The 21,996-nt window shown below is 33.7% G+C and overlaps 3 protein-coding genes across 4 annotated transcripts; 2 read left to right on the forward strand and 1 right to left on the reverse strand.

Moving 5' to 3' along the window:
- Positions 1-3,344: 3,344 nt before the first annotated feature.
- LOC145072864 (uncharacterized) lies at positions 3,345-4,713 on the forward strand. Of its 2 annotated transcripts, none has more exons than XM_079019348.1 (3): positions 3,345-3,705; positions 4,112-4,264; positions 4,368-4,713. In XM_079019348.1, exons 1-3 carry the CDS (start codon positions 3,424-3,426, stop codon positions 4,497-4,499), a joined length of 567 nt encoding a protein of 188 aa, XP_078875474.1. In that variant the 5' UTR covers positions 3,345-3,423; the 3' UTR covers positions 4,500-4,713. The 2 variants fall into 2 exon arrangements, with proteins under 2 accessions (XP_078875474.1, XP_078875473.1); XM_079019347.1 differs by having other exon boundaries at positions 3,350-3,705; positions 4,362-4,713.
- LOC145072863 (grpE protein homolog 2, mitochondrial-like) lies at positions 4,649-7,881 on the reverse strand. Its single transcript, XM_079019346.1, has 5 exons — positions 7,615-7,881; positions 6,448-6,795; positions 5,180-5,350; positions 4,980-5,108; positions 4,649-4,876 (listed from the first exon to the last, which is right to left on the reverse strand). Exons 1-5 carry the CDS (start codon positions 7,753-7,755, stop codon positions 4,808-4,810), a joined length of 858 nt encoding a protein of 285 aa, XP_078875472.1. The 5' UTR covers positions 7,756-7,881; the 3' UTR covers positions 4,649-4,807.
- A 7,673-nt stretch (positions 7,882-15,554) lies between these two features.
- LOC145076889 (GDSL esterase/lipase At4g26790-like) lies at positions 15,555-21,629 on the forward strand. The gene is made up of 3 exons (XM_079022688.1): positions 15,555-16,052; positions 20,023-20,512; positions 21,426-21,629. Exons 1-3 carry the CDS (start codon positions 15,684-15,686, stop codon positions 21,617-21,619), a joined length of 1,053 nt encoding a protein of 350 aa, XP_078878814.1. The 5' UTR covers positions 15,555-15,683; the 3' UTR covers positions 21,620-21,629.
- The last annotated feature ends 367 nt before the right edge of the window (positions 21,630-21,996 follow it).

The following is a 21,996-nucleotide window of genomic DNA, read 5'->3' on the forward strand; positions in this document are numbered from 1 at the left end:
TTTAACTAAATGCAATCAAATCTTTGTACCATCTTTCTTACATCCTCTATTAGAGCTTATGCTAAGCCTTGTATATAGTTTTATGGAATTTTATAAGTTTAATTATGCACCACAAACCATGTATAAGAATATTTTACCAACTACTTGTAGGTTTCGAAATTGAAATTTAAAACATAAAACTACTTTAAAAGATTGAAATTATTCATTAAAAAACCCACTAAACTTCTTTCTATAATCCATGATAAAAAAAAAAAAAAAAACATACAAGTACACATATGATAGGTATTAAAAAAAGTTACGAAACCTACTAGATATATGATAAAAACACATTCAAAATAGATAGATATTGAGGATGAATCACAAAATCAGATATAATATGAATTTAAAGAAAATAGGAAAAAGCTAACAATGAAAGAAAATTTTGTTGTTTAAACAAAATGAAGTCAATTTTGATAGTTCTATACCTAACATTACATACATACACCCACATATTCACTTTTCCCATATATATATATATATATATATATATATATATATATATATATATATATATATATATATATATATATATATATATATATATATATATATATATATATATATATATATATATATATATATATATATATATATATATATATATATAGTACTAGTCAAAAATTGTGTAAAAAAAAAATAAAAATTTGGGACCAACGGTGCTAGTCCAAAAAAATTGTATCCAAGTAGCAATTTTTGACAAACTACAATGACTATTTTTGCAATTTTATCATTGTTTTTGAAAAAAAAAATGATGGCAGAATGGTTTTTTTTTGTTTTTTTTTGTTTTAGTTTTTTTTTTTTTTTTTTTTTTTTTTTGATATTTTGGATATAAATAAAGTCAATGATATAGATTGTTGATGCTATATTTACATTAAATAGTTATTGTGAATTATTTGCTAGTTTGGATAATGTATTAGTTTGTGAAATATTTTTAATTTTTTATTAAACTTTAATGATTTTAATTTAGCTTACTCGAGTCGAGCCGAACTTGTCGGTATCGAATATTTAACGAGCCGAGTCTGAGATTCAAATTTAGGCTCAAAGCGAGTTTGAGTTGAGCTTCGAGCTCGAGTATTTTAACAGAGTCGAGCTTCAGGGCAATAATCGACTCGACTCGGCTCGTTTACACCCATTAAGACTTTGAATTCTACATTCATTTCCTTTTAGATCACTATACGTCACGCCTTACCATGTAGTCCCTTAATTGGTTTCTTGTTAACACTTTCAATTCGCAGCTGAATTGAATAACAAAGTCAATTAGATTTGAACCACGAATTATAATGTTTACGAGTTAACTTGAATAACAAACTCAATTATATTTAAAACACGAATTAGATATTTTGATAGTTCAAAATCAAAATCAAGGTTATATATCAATAATCTATTTAAAGTAGTAATAAAGAATTAAACATCGGTAATTAATTTAGTGATTATGTTATATATCAATAATCTAGAATTGTTTGATATGTCTTTTATTGAGTTTGACTAAGTATTATTTGATATCACAATCAGCAGTTTCTAATTCGGTCATATAGCCTACAATAGGTCTCTTATTAATTTGGTCATATAGCCTACAATAGGTCTCTTATTGGATCCGATTAAAAATTGAGTTTGACTCTATCAAACCTTAACTCAATTAGATTAAATCAATAACAACTATAAAACAACCCCTTAATCACATATCTTGCTACTCGGTTCAAAGTACACTAATGATGTTTTCACTTACTAGATTTCTTTTTTGATTTTTAACGACAATTTTTATACGTATCCTTCAATGTTGTGTATCCCTACATGTGAGTGTAATAATGTTTGTGCATCTATTCTGATATGACATTATATCTTAATGAAGAGAGGTATTTATAGCTCAATTTTTTTTAAATGCTAGTGTTTAAAATTCTAGCATCCAAACTACTTACTATATAGGTTTTTGCTTACCGATGCTTTAAGTCCTTTTTCTGTATCTTCACCTAGTTTTTCTTAATGCCATACAATATTGGGATTTTTACATTCATATCCTTATAAACTCTAAAAATTACTTCAATATCCTTATAAACTTTAAAATTACTTATATATCCTTTTAAAACTATTAAAATTACATTAATATCCAGATCTATTATTGAATTAAGATTATATTAATTTTTTAGTATTTTATTTATCTAATATTCAAAGTTATATTTTAGTTTACTAAAATACCCCTGCCTATCTTTTCAATCAAACGAGCCGTCTTCTTCGCTATCTAGTGTCGGTGATGCAGTTTGATATATATTCTATCTTTTCCTAATTTTAGCTATGGCATCCAGTGGGAACTACACGTAAATGTAGTAAATCAGTTTTGATTTTTTACCCTATGGCTACGATTTTGATTTATGGTGCCAAAACTCAAACTATATGCTCTGCAACAAGACTAGATTGATCTATTGGTACTTCCAAATCTCCATTCTTATCTATAGTAAAAAAATATCAAGTGGCCACCTAGTGGTCAATTCAATATAGCACTAGTGATTAGGTTCCTTGAGAGCTATATGGAAGATCTAAATTTTGCAAACTTTTGCTCTGTATCAGCCAACCTAGATTACTCCTGCATAAAAAATCCAAGAGTAAAACCCAACATCCCTCTGATTAAACAATCGCCGATCCAAATTCCGGTGCTGAGCACCGTCACCACTCTGATTCCAGCCACCCCCTCGTCTTCCTGCTTTTGAAGCCAAAATCTAACCGCCTATCATCTGGGCTCCCCAATATAACATGTTTAATACTTTGGTTATGAGAGTAAACATGCTCCGTTCACGTTGTTTAAGTTATAGGGTTGTAAGGGAGAAAAAAGTGTGGGAGATTGTAAAGGAGGTGCTGAATCATGGGAGGAAATAATGAAGAAGAGGGCTCGTTCGACTGAAAATATAGATAGGGGTATTTTGGTAAAGTAAAATATATTTTTGAATATTAGATAAATAATTTATTAAAAAATTGATATAATCTTAATTAAAATATGGATTTGGATATTAACATAATTTTTATAGTTTTAAAAGGATATATAAGTAATTTTAAAGTTTATAAGGATATTAAAGTAATTTTTAAAGTTTATAAGGATATGAATGTAAAAATCCCTACAATGTTTGAATTTTCACACATGTGTGTATATAAATTTATAGAAAAATGGAAAAGAAGAAGTATATAATTAAAAGTGTTAAAAAGTAGGGGGTACAAATTGAAAAATTGACCCTTTAACCCACACGTGCCATCCACCCCCAGCTAAACCCCGAAAACCGACGTACGGCGTCGTTTCACCGTAGACATGGCTCCTTGGTCCTCATTGAAGATCGAATACTCAAAGTACTCGACAACAGTTGTACTCTCAGTACCCAGTCCAATCTCTGTCTCTGCTCTATGGAAGGAATCGGCTCGCGTACCGGTCGACCATCTTCCCGGTACGGCTCTGCGCCGGTGTTCACCGGACCGGTGAGAAGGTGGCAAAAGCAGTGGGTCCATGTCTCATCATCGTCTTCTTCCATCACTTACAACCACAGTAACAACAATTCTAGCAACAGCAACAACAACGCCTCTACTGTACGAATTCGCCGTTGGACTCCTGTTTCCTCAGCTCCGTCCGGCGAAGAAACGGAGTCTGGAGCAGAAGAAAGACCGCGGCGGAAGCTGCGGTATGCTCCGGTAAGCTCAAGTTCCGCATATTAAGTTTGGGGTTTTTAACGTTCCGTTAGGTTTTATCGAACTGATTGGGATTTTACTTTTAGATAAGTCACTCTCAGATTTCTCTCTGTTTATTCGTTTTACTTCAAATTCATGAGTTACGTTTCGAAATTAAATTACTAAATTAGGAGAAACATTAACTTTGCCTCAATTTTACCCTTTATTGATCCAAATCATCAAAATAAGTAATTACCTTGAATTACTCTGTGTTCTTGCTACTTTCAGTGCCATAGATTCAAATTCAAACTACCTATTTGCTTCATCGTTATTAATTTTTACAAACATATTATCAGTATTTAGTATCAATCCAGAAAGGTGAGCATTTGGTAAAATAAGTGTGTACTAAGTTCAATAATTACTTGTACAGATTGTAGTGTTGGAGAAGAAAAAGGAATCTGAAAGGACTGATAATGATGTTAAAGAAGAAAGCAAGACACATCAACCTATTGCTCAAGAAACATCAGAAACTGATAATGAAAACGAAAGGAACTTTGATGATGTCCTTTCAGCTAAATCTCAGGTAATGAAGCCAAACTAATTTACATTATCTTTTACTTACTATTTTCAACAACAAACACAGTTATTCTGTATAATTATCTCATTAACATCAATCTCAGTCTCAGAATGAGCCATCAACCGAAGACTTGAACCACCAGCCAATGGAAATGGAAGAGCATGACGAAGACCATGATTTAGGTGGTGAGAACAAAGTGGCTGACTGGGTTAAGGCTGCTCAGAGGGGTTTTGCACGCTGAATAACTTAAGAACTCCATTAAGAACATGATTGTGAAGATGTGAAGATGATGAAACTTGTCATTAAGTGTGTGTACTTTAGGATTCATGTAAATTAATCTTTGTTGACTATGTTTGTAGATAATCCCTCTCTGTGTGTGACATCTTTAGGTTTAAATCAAATAACCCCCAAGGTGTGTTTGTTCTCAAATATAAGTTTCAACAGCCTTTAATGCATATCCATATTTTATTACATCCGATACAAAAAATGAAGTAAATCAAAAGGTTCAAAAGATATAATTAATATCAAGGTCAAACATGGGTGTTATTTCTAGTCAACTTTTATGGTGACACCGACTTCAGCAGGTCGAATGATGCGATCATGCAACGTGTATCCCGCCTACAAAAATCGAAGCAATTTAGGTTAAATTTTATTGATAATAAAAATTAAAACATTTTTTTTTAAATTTTGTTTTGGTGATGGGATTTCAATCATCACATACTTTGAGCACAACTGCAACAGTATCAGGGGCCTTGGTAGGATCGGGTACTTGGAACACTGCATTATGTCTATTTGGATCAAACTCTTCGTTTGTTGGATCATATTTCTCCACTCCAAATTTCTTGAAAACCTAAAGAAAAAAACAAATGTTATCTCAATCAAATGTTGTTTGATGAAACTATGTTTGAAAGATTATGTTACCTCTGATAGCTGTTTTTCGGTCATTTCGACTCCTTCTAGAAGTGTTTTCAGAAGTGGAACAGCTCCTCCAGCAGCGTCTCCAGATGTATCAAGCTTTGCAAAACTCTCTTTTACAACTGATGATGCTCTATCTAGATTATCTGCAACATCTAGTAAACTTTTTGCAAAATTCTGCAACATAGAATATCCAACATAAATAGCAAGAAAAAAGCTTGCAAAAATTAACCTAACCAAAAATTAAAACGGATTGGGTTAGAGTTGAATTTTTTTTTTTTTACTATAACTCAACCCGTTTAAAATATGGACAAGTACTTGGTGGGTTAATAATAATGTCATAAAAGACCTATATATTTTGGGTGTTTTCTAGATTGAACATCAACTTTATTTTTTTTCTAAAAATGACATTGCATTTTTCCATTTTGTTAATTTGTCCCTTTTAGCAAGTTTAAGTGTAATATTTTGGTTTTAGACTTTATTTTACCGGAAAAACCCTCAACATTTTTTTTCAAAAAAACCCTCAACTTTTTTTTCAAAAAAACCCTCAGATTTTTTTTTATTTTTCCAAAAAAAAACTCACATTTAACAATTTTTTCAGGGGTTAATCACTTAATCTAATAAAAGCCCTTATACTTTGTTTTTTTTCCGGATTAAACCCTAAGTTTATTTTTTGCCTGAAAAAACCTTATATATTTTCATTTTTTTCGAAAGAACCCTCAACTTTTTTAGTTTTTCTCGAAAAAACCTCACATTTTACAATTTTTTTTGGAAAAAAAATTACTAGAAGGGTAAGATTGGAAAAAATACAAGTTCTTTTTCAGGCAAAAATAAATTTGAGTTTTAATCCGAAAAAAAAAAACACAAAATATAAGTTCTTTTATGAGATTAACCCTTTTTTCAGAGAAAAAAAGTTGAGGGTTTATTCGGAAAAAAAAAAAGAGTAAAAATCTAAGGGTTTTTTTCAGGAAAAAAACTGTCTAAAACCAGAAAATTACTGGTAAACCTACTAAAAGGACCGAATCGGAATAAATGTAAAAAATGCAAGGTCTTTTTTGGGGAAAAAACAAAGTTGAGGTTTAATCCGGAAAAAACCAAAATATAGTCTAAACTTTGAAGTTATCATGTTATATGGATAACAAAATTGTAATTTTGTTTTTAAACTTTGAATGGCTAATTGTTTAGTAATGTACTAATGTGATCATGGTTTTTAGGGTTTATCTATTTTTGTTTCCATTGCTATATTATGTGATTAGAATGCATTAAACCCTAACCTGAATTGCAAATTTTTTTGAGTTTTCAGCCTCTCTTTTTGTCCTTGCCATAACGTTTTCCATATCTGCATAGCTTCGAAGAAGTTTATCTTCCAAAACTTTAATCTCTTCTTGCTTTGTCTTCAAAAGTTCTTCCTTCTCAGTTACAAGTCCAATCAAATCCTCCATTGTCAAATCATCAGAACCTTCTTTTTGACCCAAATTTTCATCATTTGTATTTTCTTTTCCATTTTCAGAAGTTCCCTTTTCATTGGGTTGTGTAGATGCAGATGATGAGAACCCAAATCTTTGGAAGGCTGATGAACTAAGAACAGAATTATGTATTCGAGATATTTGACCTGTTATCACCTGCAACAATTAAACCAACAATCACAAAAGTTTTTTAAGATTTTTGAAAAGTTACACAAAAGGGTAGGCAAAAGTTTCAAAAGTTACCAAAACATAAAAATAGAAATACAACAATATCAATACACCTTGGTGTAAGAAGATCAAGTTGTTAATCAGAATATATAATGCTTTATGATTTTGTAAATTATGCATCCATTGTTGTAATTGTAAGTTTCAGCAGCCTCTGTCCTGTGAAGAGGCTGATGATAAAACATGCATTTTCATGCCCAAGTTCAAATATGAAACACACCAAGAACAAAACCATATAGGACACCAGAGACTAGAGAGTAACTTCATTCAAAAACATCATGAAAAACAGGGTTAAAGTAAAAGTCAGATGGGCTTAACTACTAAACTAGTACTTTTTGGATTGTTGAAAATTTTAAAATAAGAATTGTTTCAATTTATGAAATAGAAATCGATGTAATTTTAACAGACTGATAGATACGACACGATAAACCCTAACACTACAACTCTAAAAGCTAAAGCTGGCTGACTAGACTATATCGATCTCTATTCATCGCCATTTTATTAATTTGAACCTATGAGCAAATGCATATGTTTCTAAGCATAAACTTTGGCAAATACGTGCTAGGATTCAGAAACTACAATAAGCATATATCAAAATCCTTATCAAATGAAAATCAGCCCCTAAAAGTCCTCGCACACAACGCACAGCCCCTTAAACCCTGATAAAAACCCTAGCTGATGTAAAACGTAACAGTAAAAACAAATGAATACATATATCCTTGGAAATGATTTCAAGTTGTAGATGATTACCTTGTTCTGTGAGCCAGGAAAATGGTTTCCGATTATTGGAATCGTGTAACGATTATCAGGTCGGCCGTGGAGGATCGAAGAAATTTGGTACCGAGTAACGACGGTTCTTGCAATCCGGGAGGTAATTCTACCGACCACCATATTTCAAATAGAGAACAAGGAGATATGGCTTTTGATTTGTGAGAAATTTTTGTCAAGAATGATAGGGGTTTTAGGGTTCTTGTGCTTGGGAAGAAAGAAAGGAGAAGGGGAAAAATAGAAAAGGCGGGCAAAGATCTTTTTTTTTATACCAAATATTATCTACACAAAAGCTTTCCATTCTCTAAAAAAAAAAAAAAAAAAAAAAAAAAAAAAAAAAAAACTAGTTTAGATTAACAAAATTAAATAAAGGCAAATCACAAAAATACCTAACAAATAGAGGATAGGAGATATTAAAAAAAATCATAGGTTAGGTGGGATATTTAGCAAACTAATAATAAGAAACTAAATTGTTAATAAAAATGAAGAACCATTTGAATATTTGGATATTTCTATGTTCTTCTAAAAATGAATTACTATGCACAATGTGCTTAGGAGTTGCCATCAACGATAAACCAACATACCATTCCCTTATCATATGATTTGCACATGATAGAGTTCCAAATTGAGGTCCTAGTTTTTAATGAGGGGGAATGATGTCTAACGGATTTTCGGAGTGTAGCCTTCATATCTAATATGACCTATTACATGCACATTATCGTTAGTCATGTCTTTCCATATTCGTATCATGGCTATTGTCGTTGGAATTTGTTTATGACCTTAGAATCTAAGGGTAAAAGAATTGAGTGGTAGAAGTTTTGTTTTCGTAGACATGTTATGTGTATGCAATGTCTGATATCAAAGAAAATTTAGCTAAGCTATAACGTGTAATTCTGACACAACGTGATAGGCGAGACAATATTGGTCATGATAAATAGGCAAGAGCGTTCTTATGTAACATTTCTTTTAATATAACGACACTTAATATTCTTAGTATCTGTTGGGTTTTTATTCAAAAACTAGATTCAAAAACATAATATTTGACAACAGAAGACTTGATGTAACAACGTAAAATTTCCAATTTAATTTTTCATTTTCAAACCACAAAATGTATAACATATCAAAATCTCAAATCCATAACAACAGTGTTTTCAAAACAAATCTCAAGATCTCTCTAACATGAACTCCATCGGTGTGGGTGTGTACAAGTCAAGCCTTCGCCTTCCCACGGTCCTCGCTGGTACCTGAGACATCAAACACAACAACTGTAAGCATAAATGCTTAGTGAGTTCCCTAAAATACCACATATCACAATTACGCCACTCAAGGCTAAACCCGACCCTCCGGTCAAGATGTCTCAGCGGGGCCCTCCAGTCTCGCAGCTCGTCGGACCCTCCGGTCCAGTCATAGCTCGTTGGGCCCTCCGGCCCGGTCAGAATCGTTGGACCCTCCAGCCCGGTCTATATAACCATACAGCATACAAATAACACATAGCATGAAATCTCTAAGACAACACATAAACTCATACATAGCACATGAGACCCTCTGGTCAACTCGAAATACCTACTCAAGGTAATGAATAGTGAGAAGACTCACCTCGCGTATCTCGGTAACTCGTAAATCTCGTAACTATTAGTGCTCGATCTCCTAAGCTATCGTCCTCCTACAACACAAGCATATCTCTACTTAATACCACCTTGACCCAGGCTGACTAACACTATGAAGTCAAACTAGTCAACTCTGGTCAACGGTCAACGGTCAACGGTTGACCCAACTCGCCGAGTCCCTACGGGAACCCGATCCCTCTGAATCTCTTCCGACTCACCGAGTCACTCACCCGACTCGGTTACTCAGTCCCTGGTTCGTAATCACTAAACAACCCGCACCAACTCGCCGAGTCTGGGATTGGACTCGGCGAGTGCATTCCATGCACAACCCCAATCGACCTTTTGAGGTCAGATCCACTCTACTAACTCATAGATCCAGTCCCCTTAAGCTTATTGACCACGTAAAGTCCAAGTCTTGGTGCTCATTAAGCATCAAATAGCTCATTAATGGTGTTTTAGCCTCAAATACATTGATCCCAACCCAAAACCTCCATGGATGCATATAAAGCTTGGGCAAAGAGGTGCTCTAGACCTCTATGGGTCTAGATTCAGAGCCATAACTCGCCAAGGGACCATGAGGATACTAGATCTAGCCACAAATGGGTTCAAAAGCCCTAAATCTATATGAACATCACAATAACAAGGAAGAATTCGAAATGGTACCTCAGTTGTGATGTCCTGGACCTTAGTTCTTCAAGAATCCACCCCTCTCTTGCTTCCTCTTGGCTAGATCTCCTCTTCCCTTGCTAGACAATAACTCCAAGATCAACAATGGCTCCTTCCCTCACTTGAATCACTCAAATGCTCTAGGATTTCACTCTGGGGACTGATGAGTGCAAATGACGGCCATAAGGCCCTTTAAATAGGCCTCAAACCCGAGAAATTAGGGTTTCATTAAACAACGAAGACTCGCGCGAGTCCACCAAGGCGACTCGCCGAGTCGGGGCATCAATCCGGGTGAAAAATCGCGTCTCAACTCGGCGAGTCTACGCACCAACTCGCCGAGTCCTTCCACAAAACTCAAAATAAAAAAGAATAATTAATATACCTGAAATCCCGAATGTTACAATTCTCCCCCACTAGAATCCGACTTCGCCCTCGAAGTCTCATTCCTGAAATAGCTCTGGATGCTGCTCCCGCATCTCCCGCTCCGATTCCCAGGTCAACTCGGATCCCTTCCGATGCTGCCACTGAACCTGTACCAGAGGCACTTCCTTGTTCCTCAGAACCTTGATCTTCCGATCCATAATCGCAACCAGTCTCTCCGCGTAGTTCAAGCTCGCATCCACCTAAATGTCCTCTAACGGCACCACTGCCGACTCGTCGACAATAGATTTCCTCAACTACGAGACATGAAAGGTATCATGGATCTTCCCCAACTCAGCAGGTAGAACCAATCGAAATCATGGATTGAGAGGTCAAACGAACGAAACAAAGTCGCATCCCGATAGTGAAGGTTCGCTGGAATGCTAAGCGGGGACCCGAATTCACTTGGGAGCGCGAGGATTCAATGAAACAGAAGTACCCTCATCTTTTTCCAAATCCATGAATTGTATCCACATTTCTGAATTTCGGGATGAAATTCCCTCTAACGGGGGGATGATGTGACAACTCGAAACTTTTATCATGTGCAATTGATTCGTATATCAATATTTATCTCGAACTTATCATCTCTTAGCGAAATTTTGGGTCCGTATGAGTGCTTTAGGCTTGGAATATCATAGATATGAGTCTTAAGAAGGGTTAGAAAGTGTGTAGCATCGCAAAATCGGGCCAAACACACCAAGGAAGGTGTGTGCGGCCAGCCAGCTGCACAGCCCAGCTGTACACACCTTCTAGCCTCACACCTGACCCTATGTGTTGGAGGAGACCCCCCTTCATTCATTCTTCCCCTCTTTTGGCTGCACATTACTTTCTCTCTCTACAAACTTCATCCAAGAACATCATTAAGGACTCAAAAACGTGAACTACTTCATCATCCAGCTTGTTATAGTGGTAAGACACTTGAATCTAAGCCTAAAACCCATAGTGTTCTTCATGTTCTTCATCCTTTGAAGGAGTGCAGCTGCACACCTTCATAAGGTGGCCGCACACACTCAAATACCCTACAAAGTGAGAGTATGGCCCCTATATTCGAATTAAAACATGGTTTGGAACTTGAAATACCTCAAAATCGACATTTCGGGATCAAACAAGGAGTGTACGACCGCACACACCCTCTGTACAACTGCACATTCCTGTGTGCATCCGCACACACAAGTCTGACCACACTCCCTGGCCACACACTCACCTTTATGGCCATACACCCACTCTAATGCTCATATGTGGCCTTAAACTTACAAGGATCACTACGTGTGGAACATAGAACACTTAGTTCAAACAATTCTAAGACCTTAGGATGGTTTCCCGTCATGATTAGTCATGAAATACCCTAATCTAATACATATATCTGTTACCATATGATTAATAGGGTCCATTTGCGTTCAGAACATCTGTTGACACACCGCATTCATATCGATCGTATACGCGCATCCTACGTTAAACAGTGAGTTCATACCCCTACACTTTTCCGAGTTTTTCATGTTTTCAGGGGGGAATACAAGCTAAACATAAAGGTTTTCATAACTTAAAAACTGAGGCAATTATAATGATTTCCTATCAAACGTTTAGATACAATTATCCCTCTTGTATTATGCGGAGCATAAGGGATGCTTTCAATTCATAATTGCATAATTTTCAAAACCATATCCGAACGTAACAACCATTCAAACTATAATAGGTATAGTTTGGGATTTCATTACAAGTCATACAGATTCAACTTCATGCAAAGTCAAACATATAAACTATGTCAGATTTAGTTGATCCATTACTACGAATACAAAACTAGAGTATCATGCTAAATAATTATTTTTTGTATAATTATTTATACTCTATACCGTTACAAACAAATTCGAACTCAAGAACAACCGAACAAACACGTAAACTAGTTAATACATGATTGTGAGACTATCTTCGTTTTACCCCTCGGGGTACCAATAAATCCTCATCGGTAGTATAACCAGAGTCTCCTGGAGGGAGAGCGTGAAATTTATGAATAGATCTATTTGGGACCGACAATCCCACACCTGAACTGTTAGCTACAGTTAGGCGGGCACGCCTGGGGTGACAAATTTTGAAATCGTGCGACGCCTGAAGAACGTCAAGGAGGTCATCAGTCATATTAGCATGGTTATAAGACTCACAATAAGTATAAACTAATCATTGTTTACATGATTTCTTTCTTCTATAGTTTTATTTTAAGTAATAAAAACTACTATACATACTGGTGGTACAGGGTTTTCCGAACGATCATATATTCCATACTGGTGGTAACCAGGATTTTCAAACAGAACATACCTGTCATTCAAAAACCAACAAACATGTTAGAAAATATTGGATTTTCTTGGTAAGCATGCGTACATATTTCAGAACTTGTTAACAACGGTTTTCGATACAAACGGTATTTACCTATAATGGAAAGAAACTATTTATACTTTCCAATACAAAAACATGCTTATGAACTCACCAGCTTTATGCTGATATGTTTTTCAAAACCGCTTGTATTCTCAAAACAACGATAGACAGGCACTTAACCAACTTTTGGAGAAGACGGGGCATTTTTGGAGTCTCGTCTTTATCTTTTGTTATATAATACTATGTACCTACTTTGTTTTCAAACAGATGTAAATATTCATATTGTAATGTAATGGTTGTGTTTACTATGCTTGCTATGATACGATTGTTGTGATACTACGTATGACGTCGCCGCCCCCGGACGTTTCCGCCGTTGTTTTCCCGACGGTTCGGGGGTGTGACATTTTATTTTTGACATTATGTGTTATCTTTTTATGTGTCAGCTGTTGACGTTATGTAATTGACATTTTATATTATGTGTTATTGTTTTTCATTGTGAATCGACATTTTATATTATGTGTTATAATTTGTCGTTATGTAATTGACATTTTATATTATTTGTTATTGTTTGACAATATTATTTTGAATTATGTAGGATGGATAGTGATAACTCTAATTCATCTGACGATAATGAGGAATGTTGGGTGAAAGAGGATAGAGAATTCGAAATGTTATGTGGGCTAGCTCTGAAAAGGATAATACTAGCTTGTAACATACGTAGGTCATGTCACACTTCAGACCGCACAGGGAACATATTTATTAATGAAGTATTAAATGGTCATCCTAGATGATGTTATGAGATGTTTAGACTGCATGTACTAGTTTTTAGATAATTATGCATAGATCTTGCTACAAATTACAGACTATAACAAACACAAAATATATTTATTGATGAGTCGGTAGTAATGTTCTTGATGACTTTGGCCCATGGATGTAGCAATAGATTTGTGCAAGAATTTTTTGATCATTTCAGGGAAATGATTCATAGGCATTTCCATATAGTTTTGGCAGCCGTGCTTAAGATGAGTGCCGTTAAGATGAGTGCCGGCATCATCAGGCCAACCACCAACTATAATGATGAAGTTCCCAAATATATATTAAACAATCCTTAGTATTATCCAATGTTCAAGGTATTATCTAATGTTCCGTTACTTCACCAAATGATTTATTTATGATATCTTTTTGTATTTGTAGGATTGCATTGACGCTATAGATGAGACACACGTGGGCATTAGTTCGACAGCATGAGGAAGCGAAATACATTGGTTGAAAGGGATATGGAACACAAAATATAATGATTGTTTGTGATTTTAACATATGTTTTACATTTGTGTGGGCCGGATGGGAGGGAACTGCACATGGCACAAGAATTTTCAATGAAGCCTTACATAGACCGGATCTTCATTTTCCATTTCCAACAGGTAGTTAGTATAAATTTTTAGTTACACGAGTTTTATGTTTTTAATACTTGTTTGAAACGGATAACAAATATTTGTTTTCTTTACAGATAAATATTACGTTATTGATGTCAGATACCCAAATACCAGAGGGTATCTTGCTCCCTATAAAGGAACTAATATTCGTTATCATATATCGGATTTTCGACGTGGACATACTGCTGCTATGCGTGAACCTCGTGGACCGAAAGAGAAATTTAACTATTACCATTCATCATTGTGAAATACCATTGAGCAGACTTTTAGAATGTGGAAAGCTAGGTGAGCGTTATTAAGAGACATCCATAACTATATTAGAAATGCTGATAGGTTTGATGAAACATTTAATAGGGCACAACAAAAATCCTACAATCTCACACACAATCGTACTAGTAGTAAAGGTGACGAAGAAGGTCCAAGTACACATCGCATGAGTAATGATAACTCGTATATGACAACGATACGAGATATTATTGCACAAGATATAATGGAATTCCGGAGATGAATGTAATTTGATGTAACATATGATATTTTTTATGAATTATTTAGAATTTTTATTCTACTTTTGTATGAACATAATTTTAATATTATCAATGGTAAAAATGTTTTAAAAAAATTATATTATGTATTTTGTAAAAAAAAAAGTTTAAAAAAAACAAAAATTTTGTGTAATAAAATTGTTGACTATAAAATATTATATGTAAACTAGTAAATCATTCTAGATACGAATCCATATCCTTTTTAGTCATTTTACAGGTAAAAACTATGCCAAATACATTTAAAAAAAATAACTTATTGATTTTTTAGCTTTTGTCATCCTAAAAGCTAATCTAAATACTTTTTTAAAGCTGTTTTTAGAAAAAACCATAAACCAATAATCACTTTCTAAAAAAAAAAAAAAACACTTTGAAGTACAAAAAAACACTCTTAGTCTAAACAACCCCACATTACACTTCATTGTTATTTTAGCCATTAGTGAAAATTTTGTGCAAAACATATAAAGTTAGATGACCCTTAACCTTTTTTTAGTTCGACAGCCTATTCATAATTTACAAACTTTCATAACCTTATTCATCTTTCCCAAAAGAATTAATATCTCATAAAAAAATTGTTCATTGATTTCTTGTGTTTACATATGTAAATATCATTCACTATATTTACCACACATTATTTTTTAACCTTTTATAAAAACTTGCTACATCAGCTAGCAACAAAGACGTTTAATGAAACCAATATCTTCCGTTACAATAATATTATTATATTGATTCCTCACCAACTTCTAGAACAAGTTTAAGGTGAAACATGCGAAGTGCTTGCCACCCTCCACATCTCTCCTTTCTTGAAATCAAAAAAACGCCCACAAAACCAGTGATCGATCGAGTTGTACATTTGTCCTCTTTCCTCCCTCTCGAATCCCTCCTGTCATTAATCACATAATGACGACATTAATTTGTCATTGTATCAACAAACCATAAATTTCTGCCATTAATGCAACCTTTCCATCTCTAAAAATCTTGAATTTATATGATATTTCGTGCAAATCGGTTTTAAACTTATGGCAGAGATGCAGGCTATACATTTGCTGTTATTTGGTCAGTTTTTAGCTCAATTGATCATGATTCATGCGAAAGTATCATCGATTATTGTATTTGGAGACTCTACTGTTGATGCTGGGAACAATAACCACGTGGCAACAGTTCTGAGAAGCAACTTTCAACCTTATGGTCGTGATTTCTATGGCAGCCGGCCCACTGGCCGGTTTTGTAACGGTCGGATTGCTACTGATTTCATATCGGAGGCTTTTGGGATCCGGTCTATTGTGCCGGCTTATTTGGATCCGAATTATAATATGGTAGATTTTGCAAAAGGGGTCAGCTTTGCTTCTGCTGGAACAGGTTATGATAATCTTACTGCTGCAATACTTGTAAGTTTTCAACTTTTTTGTTGCTTAATTTGTTCAATTTCTTATGTCTAACGGGTCAAGTGGGCAAAGTTGGCTTGCTATGGGTCGGGTTCAATCGGATTTTGCCTAAAATTTAAATTAAACCATAATAATTTGGTTTTTGAGCCCCAAGAACCGTTTGAGTTTGGTGTTTTATAGTTTTGGTTGTTGGTTTTGTTTTGGATTAATAGTTTTTGGTAACTAAAATCGCTTCTTGAAACCGTTCATGGATTTCGATGGAAGGGGATCTATTAAATTCGATGTTTGGTGAGCACAAATCTAATGTGGTTCCTCTTTTAATAAAAGACCAAAATAGTCTTATTATATATTTATTAAATTAATAAAACTAAAACTAAAACTATATATATTTACAATAAATAAAAATTCATCGCCTTAATTTTTATTAGGGTGGACGGAACCGTGTGAAATGGCCTTTGGGTTGGTATGGTGACTCGATGGTATCGCGAGGAACACCATCACAACTATTGTGGTATCAAAAAATGGAGAGAGTTTTAGCCTTGAAGCACCCAAACATCTTTTTGGTTATCTACTTTTGTGACCGTTAATAAACAATAAAAACATATGTTTTACACAATTTATTACCCGTATATATTACCATCAACCACTTCAGAAACCACATCAACCTTAACAACTCTCTTCAATTTCATTTTAATTCTCTCCGATTCAATTAAAACAATTCTTTATTTCATTCCGATCTTTAATATTCCATTCAAATGGATTTTACCAATGGCAAATCCAAAAAAAAAACATGTTATAAGTGAAAGAAAAAGTCGTGGTAGAAGAAGGAGTTCGCTAAATTTTCCAAATTTGATTCTTGAAACTCAAATTCCGCACTATCCTCACTACCAACAATATCTACCCAAATATTGTTAATGTCCTATACGACATTCATATAATCAAATTTAAGTATCTCAAGATCAACCTTACAATCACACAATCACTATAGCTTGCAGCGGCTGAAGACTGATACAATAACCATCTAAACGTATAACTCAAGGTCAACCATAACCTAAGACCTAAAACCATAAACCCAAAGTCAAACTTAGTCAAAAGTCAATAAAATATCATATTCCGGTCAAAAAACGCACCACCCCCCATAAGGGTGCCCCGCACCCTCTACGTGATAAAACAATTGAGTTTCTAGGCTTGATCGAGTCGCTAATTAGAAGGAGTTGGAGTCATCTCAGGTCCAAGCTTACCAACAAGATGGGACTAAAAGCATAAAAATGAATCAATAATTAGATCTATCATATGAGAAGGAAAGTTGGGAGATTTATACTCACAAAAGTTTAGAAGATAAGTAAGCTTTATGGATCTACAATGCTCCTTTGCTTCTACACACCAAGATGGAGCCTTCTTCTATTAGCTTTAACCACCAAAATGATAAAAATAAGTTCTCAAAGAGGATTCTAAGCTCAAATATGGGAGAAGATGACTAGGGTTTGCTGGAAACATTCTCTAGGGTCGATAGAGGCTGAGAATGATCTAACCCTAGAGACTTAAGTGTCCTTAAATAACCTACAAACCCTAAAAACTCAGGCAACCCATAGGCCTGGGCGCCCCACACTTTATAAGGGTGCACCACGCCTTACCAGGTTGAACAAGCCCAAAAGCAAATCCAAGTCCAAATTGTCCAAGGTCCAATCATTTTTGAAGTTAAACAAACAAAATCACGCAACCGAGAATAGGATATTACACCCACAATCCAATCCCAAAACCCAACTTTGTGATGTCTAGAATGTCAATTCAACCAAATCAAACGATAAAACCCAACCTATCCCTCAAATCCAAGAATCAATCGACGAATAACCCCAATATGTTGTCAAATCGAATCAATTGTCTAAAAGTTTTACTCAATGTAAAAAATATATAAAATGGAACGTGGAAATCAACAACAACTTGATTCATTTTGGTAATCGAGTACTTGATAACTTCAAAATTCAACTTGGGGGTTCGGATCATACTATGCATCAAGTGAACTCAGAGTGGAAGAATTTGAACAAGTTTAATTGCATCTTCAACTACAAGATGAAACCACGAGCAATTGGAAGATTGGAATTCTCTATTTTAAAGGCAACACAAAGTAAGTATAAAAAAAACTCTAAAAAAATGAAAACTTTTCCTTAGGAGGCGACATGAAACATTTTGAAAACACATCCGAAATGTTAAACCGTGGGTGCAATGGGTGATACTCTCCATCCTTCATCGAAAAGGACCAAAGCATCTTACTCCAACAATACACATCCTCTTCAGATGCACAATTTCCATCTAAATTTAACGTAGAGGTTGAATAGATTCTGGTTGAAGAAACGCAACGACTACAATGAAAAGGGAAGAAATCGGTATCTCCATCCTCGTATACATATCAATAGGATAAGTTGTGTATCATGGAAATGAAGACGCAAAAATTATACTAATCTTGGAGGAGTAGTTATGCTTGTTTAAGGAAACACGAATGGAAAATATATTTGTGGTTCTTTCTTTAGCCGCATGACCATTTGAGTAGATGGATGTCAGATGTGTTGTTCGCTTATAAACGGGAACTGGAAATGATTTATTGTTGGAAGTTGTAGAATTTCTAATTTTATTTTAATTGTCGTTTTAAGATTTTAATTAATGTTTGTCGTAGTGTGGTTTTTTTAATGAAATGTTAATTTTATATTTAGTTTTACTTACTTAACTTTAAATTTCTAAATGTACTATTTTTTTAAAAATGTGTGGGTTGAGAGGATTCAATTTCCAAATATCTAGGGTTGAGAGGTGTTATTCGGTCGGTTTTTTCGATTTTCGGTTTAATCGGTTTTTTTACATCTTAAAACTAACCATAACCAAACCAAATAAGGTTCGGTCTAATCGGTTTTGGTTAATTCGGTTACGGATTATTCGGTTCCGTTTACCGGATAAACTGAATAAAATTCTTCATATAACAATAACTATTAAACTAAAACAAAAAAAAAAACTTACTAAACTTTCACCAAATAAAAAAAAAAATTACACTAATACATACAATATTATATTCGGTCTTCTATTATATGTTGTCTTGAAATATCGATATAATCATATAAGTTAGAGGTAGGTTAATATAATTTTAGTGGTATATGAAAAGAAAAGGATTGATGGAAGGTTAATTAAATGACATTTTGTCTAATTAGTTGTTTTTTAATACAATATATAAAAAATTATAAATTTATAATGGTTAATAGTTAAATAATGAGTTAAGAATATAACTTTTGGTAACTACATATCAATTTAAATATAAAATGTTAATATATATATATATATATATATATATATATATATATATATATATATATATATATATATATATAAATAGCTTATTTGGCTTCTTCATTTTAACCAAAATAATGAAAAATAAATAAAATTCATACCAAATAAGGTACCTTTATTCGGTTAACGAAACCGAATTAACCAAATAACCAAATAATCCGAACCAAATAAACCAAACATCATTCGGTTAAGTTCGGTTATTCAGTTTTGTTATTTTATCACACCTAAGAGGGATTTAAACGATATTTTTTTTTATGTGAGGTATATATGGTATGTGGGTTAGGAATAGGAGGGGTTGGAAAGATTGATTCCCTGCACTTTATGAATTCCATTCCATTATGAAATTTTCAGTTTTTCAGAATCAGAAATCCATTCTGCTGGTTTTTAACATAGCTGATTTTTTTTCGTTTTTGGTTCGATTTTCCGGTTTTTTGCACACCCTTGGGCAAAATAAACGGGTTGGTCATGACTCATGCGTAAAGGATGTATTTATCATTTTATTGCTATACCCCCCCCCCCCCCCCCCCCCCCCCCCCCCAAATTAAAATTGCAATATCTTCTATCTTAGGAAGGTATATCAAATTAATGACCTATTTTCCAGTTTACAATTTAATCTTTGACTTAGATTCGAATGTAACTGCAGTCTGTAATACCACTATGGAAGGAGCTGGAATACTTCAAGGAATACCAAACCAATTTGAAAGCTCACTTGGGAGATGCAAAAGCTAGCAAAGTATTGAGTGAAGCACTTTATTTGATAAGCCTTGGAACCAATGATTTCCTAGAAAACTATTTCGCACTTCCAATTAGATCAAGAGTCTATTCCATTGAAGAATATGAGAAATTTCTTGAAGATATAGCCAGAAATTTTGTCAAAGATTTATATAATTTAGGAGCTCGAAAAATATCTCTAAATGGGCTTCCTCCTATGGGTTGTTTGCCACTAGAACGCACTGAAAATTACTTTTCAGGGACGAAATGTGTACAACTATATAATCGTGTGGCTAAGGAGTTTAATCTGAAGTTGAAGCATTTGGTCAAGAAGCTAAATAAGGAGTTGGCTGGTATACAATTGGTCTATTCGGATATATATTACATTCTATCAGATGTCATCAAGAATCCACGCTCTTTTGGTATGTTTAATTATGATGCTTTTATAACGAGCAAATTAATAATATGACATTTATTTATTGAGTTAATGTCATAAGTAGGTAACAAACTTTTTTCTTTTTGTACAAAACACCGTGTTATTTTAATAAAGTATTATAGAAAGTAAACAATATCTAGAACTAAACATTCGCAAAATACCATTAAAATAATGGTATATTGCGTACAAGACATTTCAGTTGCTCACCTTCTTACAATATTTTGTAAAACAATGGTGTTTTGTACAACAAAAACTTCTCCACCCATTTTCGACATTAACCTATATTTATATGCATTATCAGCCGTATATAGCTTTTGGGCATCTCCATCCCAATTAACCCCAAATACTGTTTTTTATGCACCATTTTAATGTTCATAAATAGCAAAACACCAAATATGATGGTATACTATTTATTTACACCAAATTGGATGTTAAATCTTCCTTATACTTCAATTTTAAATTTTATGTATTCTAGTTTATTATTTGTATAATGATATTCTATATTTTATTATTTTACTCGTGATATTATACTATTACTAAATAGAGATTAATAGGATAAAACTAAATTAAAATTTGATTTTTCAAGCTTATTTAGAAATATAATATTGTTTAATAATCTTGACCACTATGCACATTTAAACAAAACACATAATTATATTACAAGTAGTCTAATTACATAATTTATATGGTTACTATAGTAAAAAAGATGTGATTTAAAAGGATGTAATGGATTGGAGAGAATCCACACTCTTTTGATAAGTCTTCATGATCAGCAAATAATTTGAAAAATATGTATATGCATTATTTGTTTGTTTATGAACAAAGAAAGATGAATATTGTTTGTGGAATAAGAATACTAACTTTGACATTGTTGGTGAATTTGATGTTGCTATCTGCAGGGTTTGATGATGGAGAGAGAGCATGTTGTGCGACAGGAAGATTTGAGATGAGTTACTTATGCAACAGATATAACCCATTTACATGTAAAGTTGCAAATAAATATGTATTTTGGGATTCATTTCACCCATCTGAGAAGACAAATCTAATAGTTGCACAACATGCAATCAAGACATCTTTGGTTGCATTTATGTAATTACTTTTATATAGACAGGTATATTTCAAAAAAAAAAAAAAAAAAACTTCAAAGTATAATCCTTTAAATTTTATTGAACATCCCAAATGGGAATTGTTGCAAATTTCATGAGATAAAAGGTAGAAAACATCGTTGTATATTAAAAAGGAGAATTCACTTCGTTCATACATCTTTTTTTTTGAACAGTTAAAACTGGGTTGTGCGGGTTGGATAGGTTGGACGTCTCCCCACGCCTCGTAACGTCTTGGGCCACCAAAACGCAAATTTGTCATCTATCATATATAAAAACTTTTATTTGAAACATTGAACAAAACATTTATAAAGGAGTTAGCAATGGAGTTTTATTCTCAATTAAAGGGACCTTATTCAAATCCTTT

The sequence above is a fragment of the Lactuca serriola genome, chromosome 9, assembly GCF_051521515.1.
Source record: "Lactuca serriola cultivar US96UC23 chromosome 9, Lser_US96UC23_V15, whole genome shotgun sequence".
NCBI lineage: Eukaryota > Viridiplantae > Streptophyta > Magnoliopsida > Asterales > Asteraceae > Lactuca > Lactuca serriola.

What these genes read in the sequence shown, in the direction of transcription:
- LOC145072864 (XM_079019347.1), top strand. Translation starts at nt 3,424, where the DNA reads ATGGAAGGAATCGGCTCGCGTACCGGTCGACCATCTTCCCGGTACGGC. An exon ending in GGAAGCTGCGGTATGCTCCG is followed by an intron (nt 3,706 to 4,111) that starts GTAAGCTCAAGT and finishes TTACTTGTACAG; the next exon opens with ATTGTAGTGTTGGAGAAGAA. An exon ending in TCCTTTCAGCTAAATCTCAG is followed by an intron (nt 4,265 to 4,361) that starts GTAATGAAGCCA and finishes CATCAATCTCAG; the next exon opens with TCTCAGAATGAGCCATCAAC.
- LOC145072863 (XM_079019346.1), bottom strand. Translation starts at nt 7,755, where the DNA reads ATGGTGGTCGGTAGAATTACCTCCCGGATTGCAAGAACCGTCGTTACT. An exon ending in CAAAAAAATTTGCAATTCAG is followed by an intron (nt 5,351 to 6,447) that starts GTTAGGGTTTAA and finishes TCTATGTTGCAG; the next exon opens with AATTTTGCAAAAAGTTTACT. An exon ending in CTGTTGCAGTTGTGCTCAAA is followed by an intron (nt 4,877 to 4,979) that starts GTATGTGATGAT and finishes CGATTTTTGTAG; the next exon opens with GCGGGATACACGTTGCATGA.
- LOC145076889 (XM_079022688.1), top strand. Translation starts at nt 15,684, where the DNA reads ATGGCAGAGATGCAGGCTATACATTTGCTGTTATTTGGTCAGTTTTTA. An exon ending in ATCTTACTGCTGCAATACTT is followed by an intron (nt 16,053 to 20,022) that starts GTAAGTTTTCAA and finishes ATGTAACTGCAG; the next exon opens with TCTGTAATACCACTATGGAA. An exon ending in CAAGAATCCACGCTCTTTTG is followed by an intron (nt 20,513 to 21,425) that starts GTATGTTTAATT and finishes TGCTATCTGCAG; the next exon opens with GGTTTGATGATGGAGAGAGA.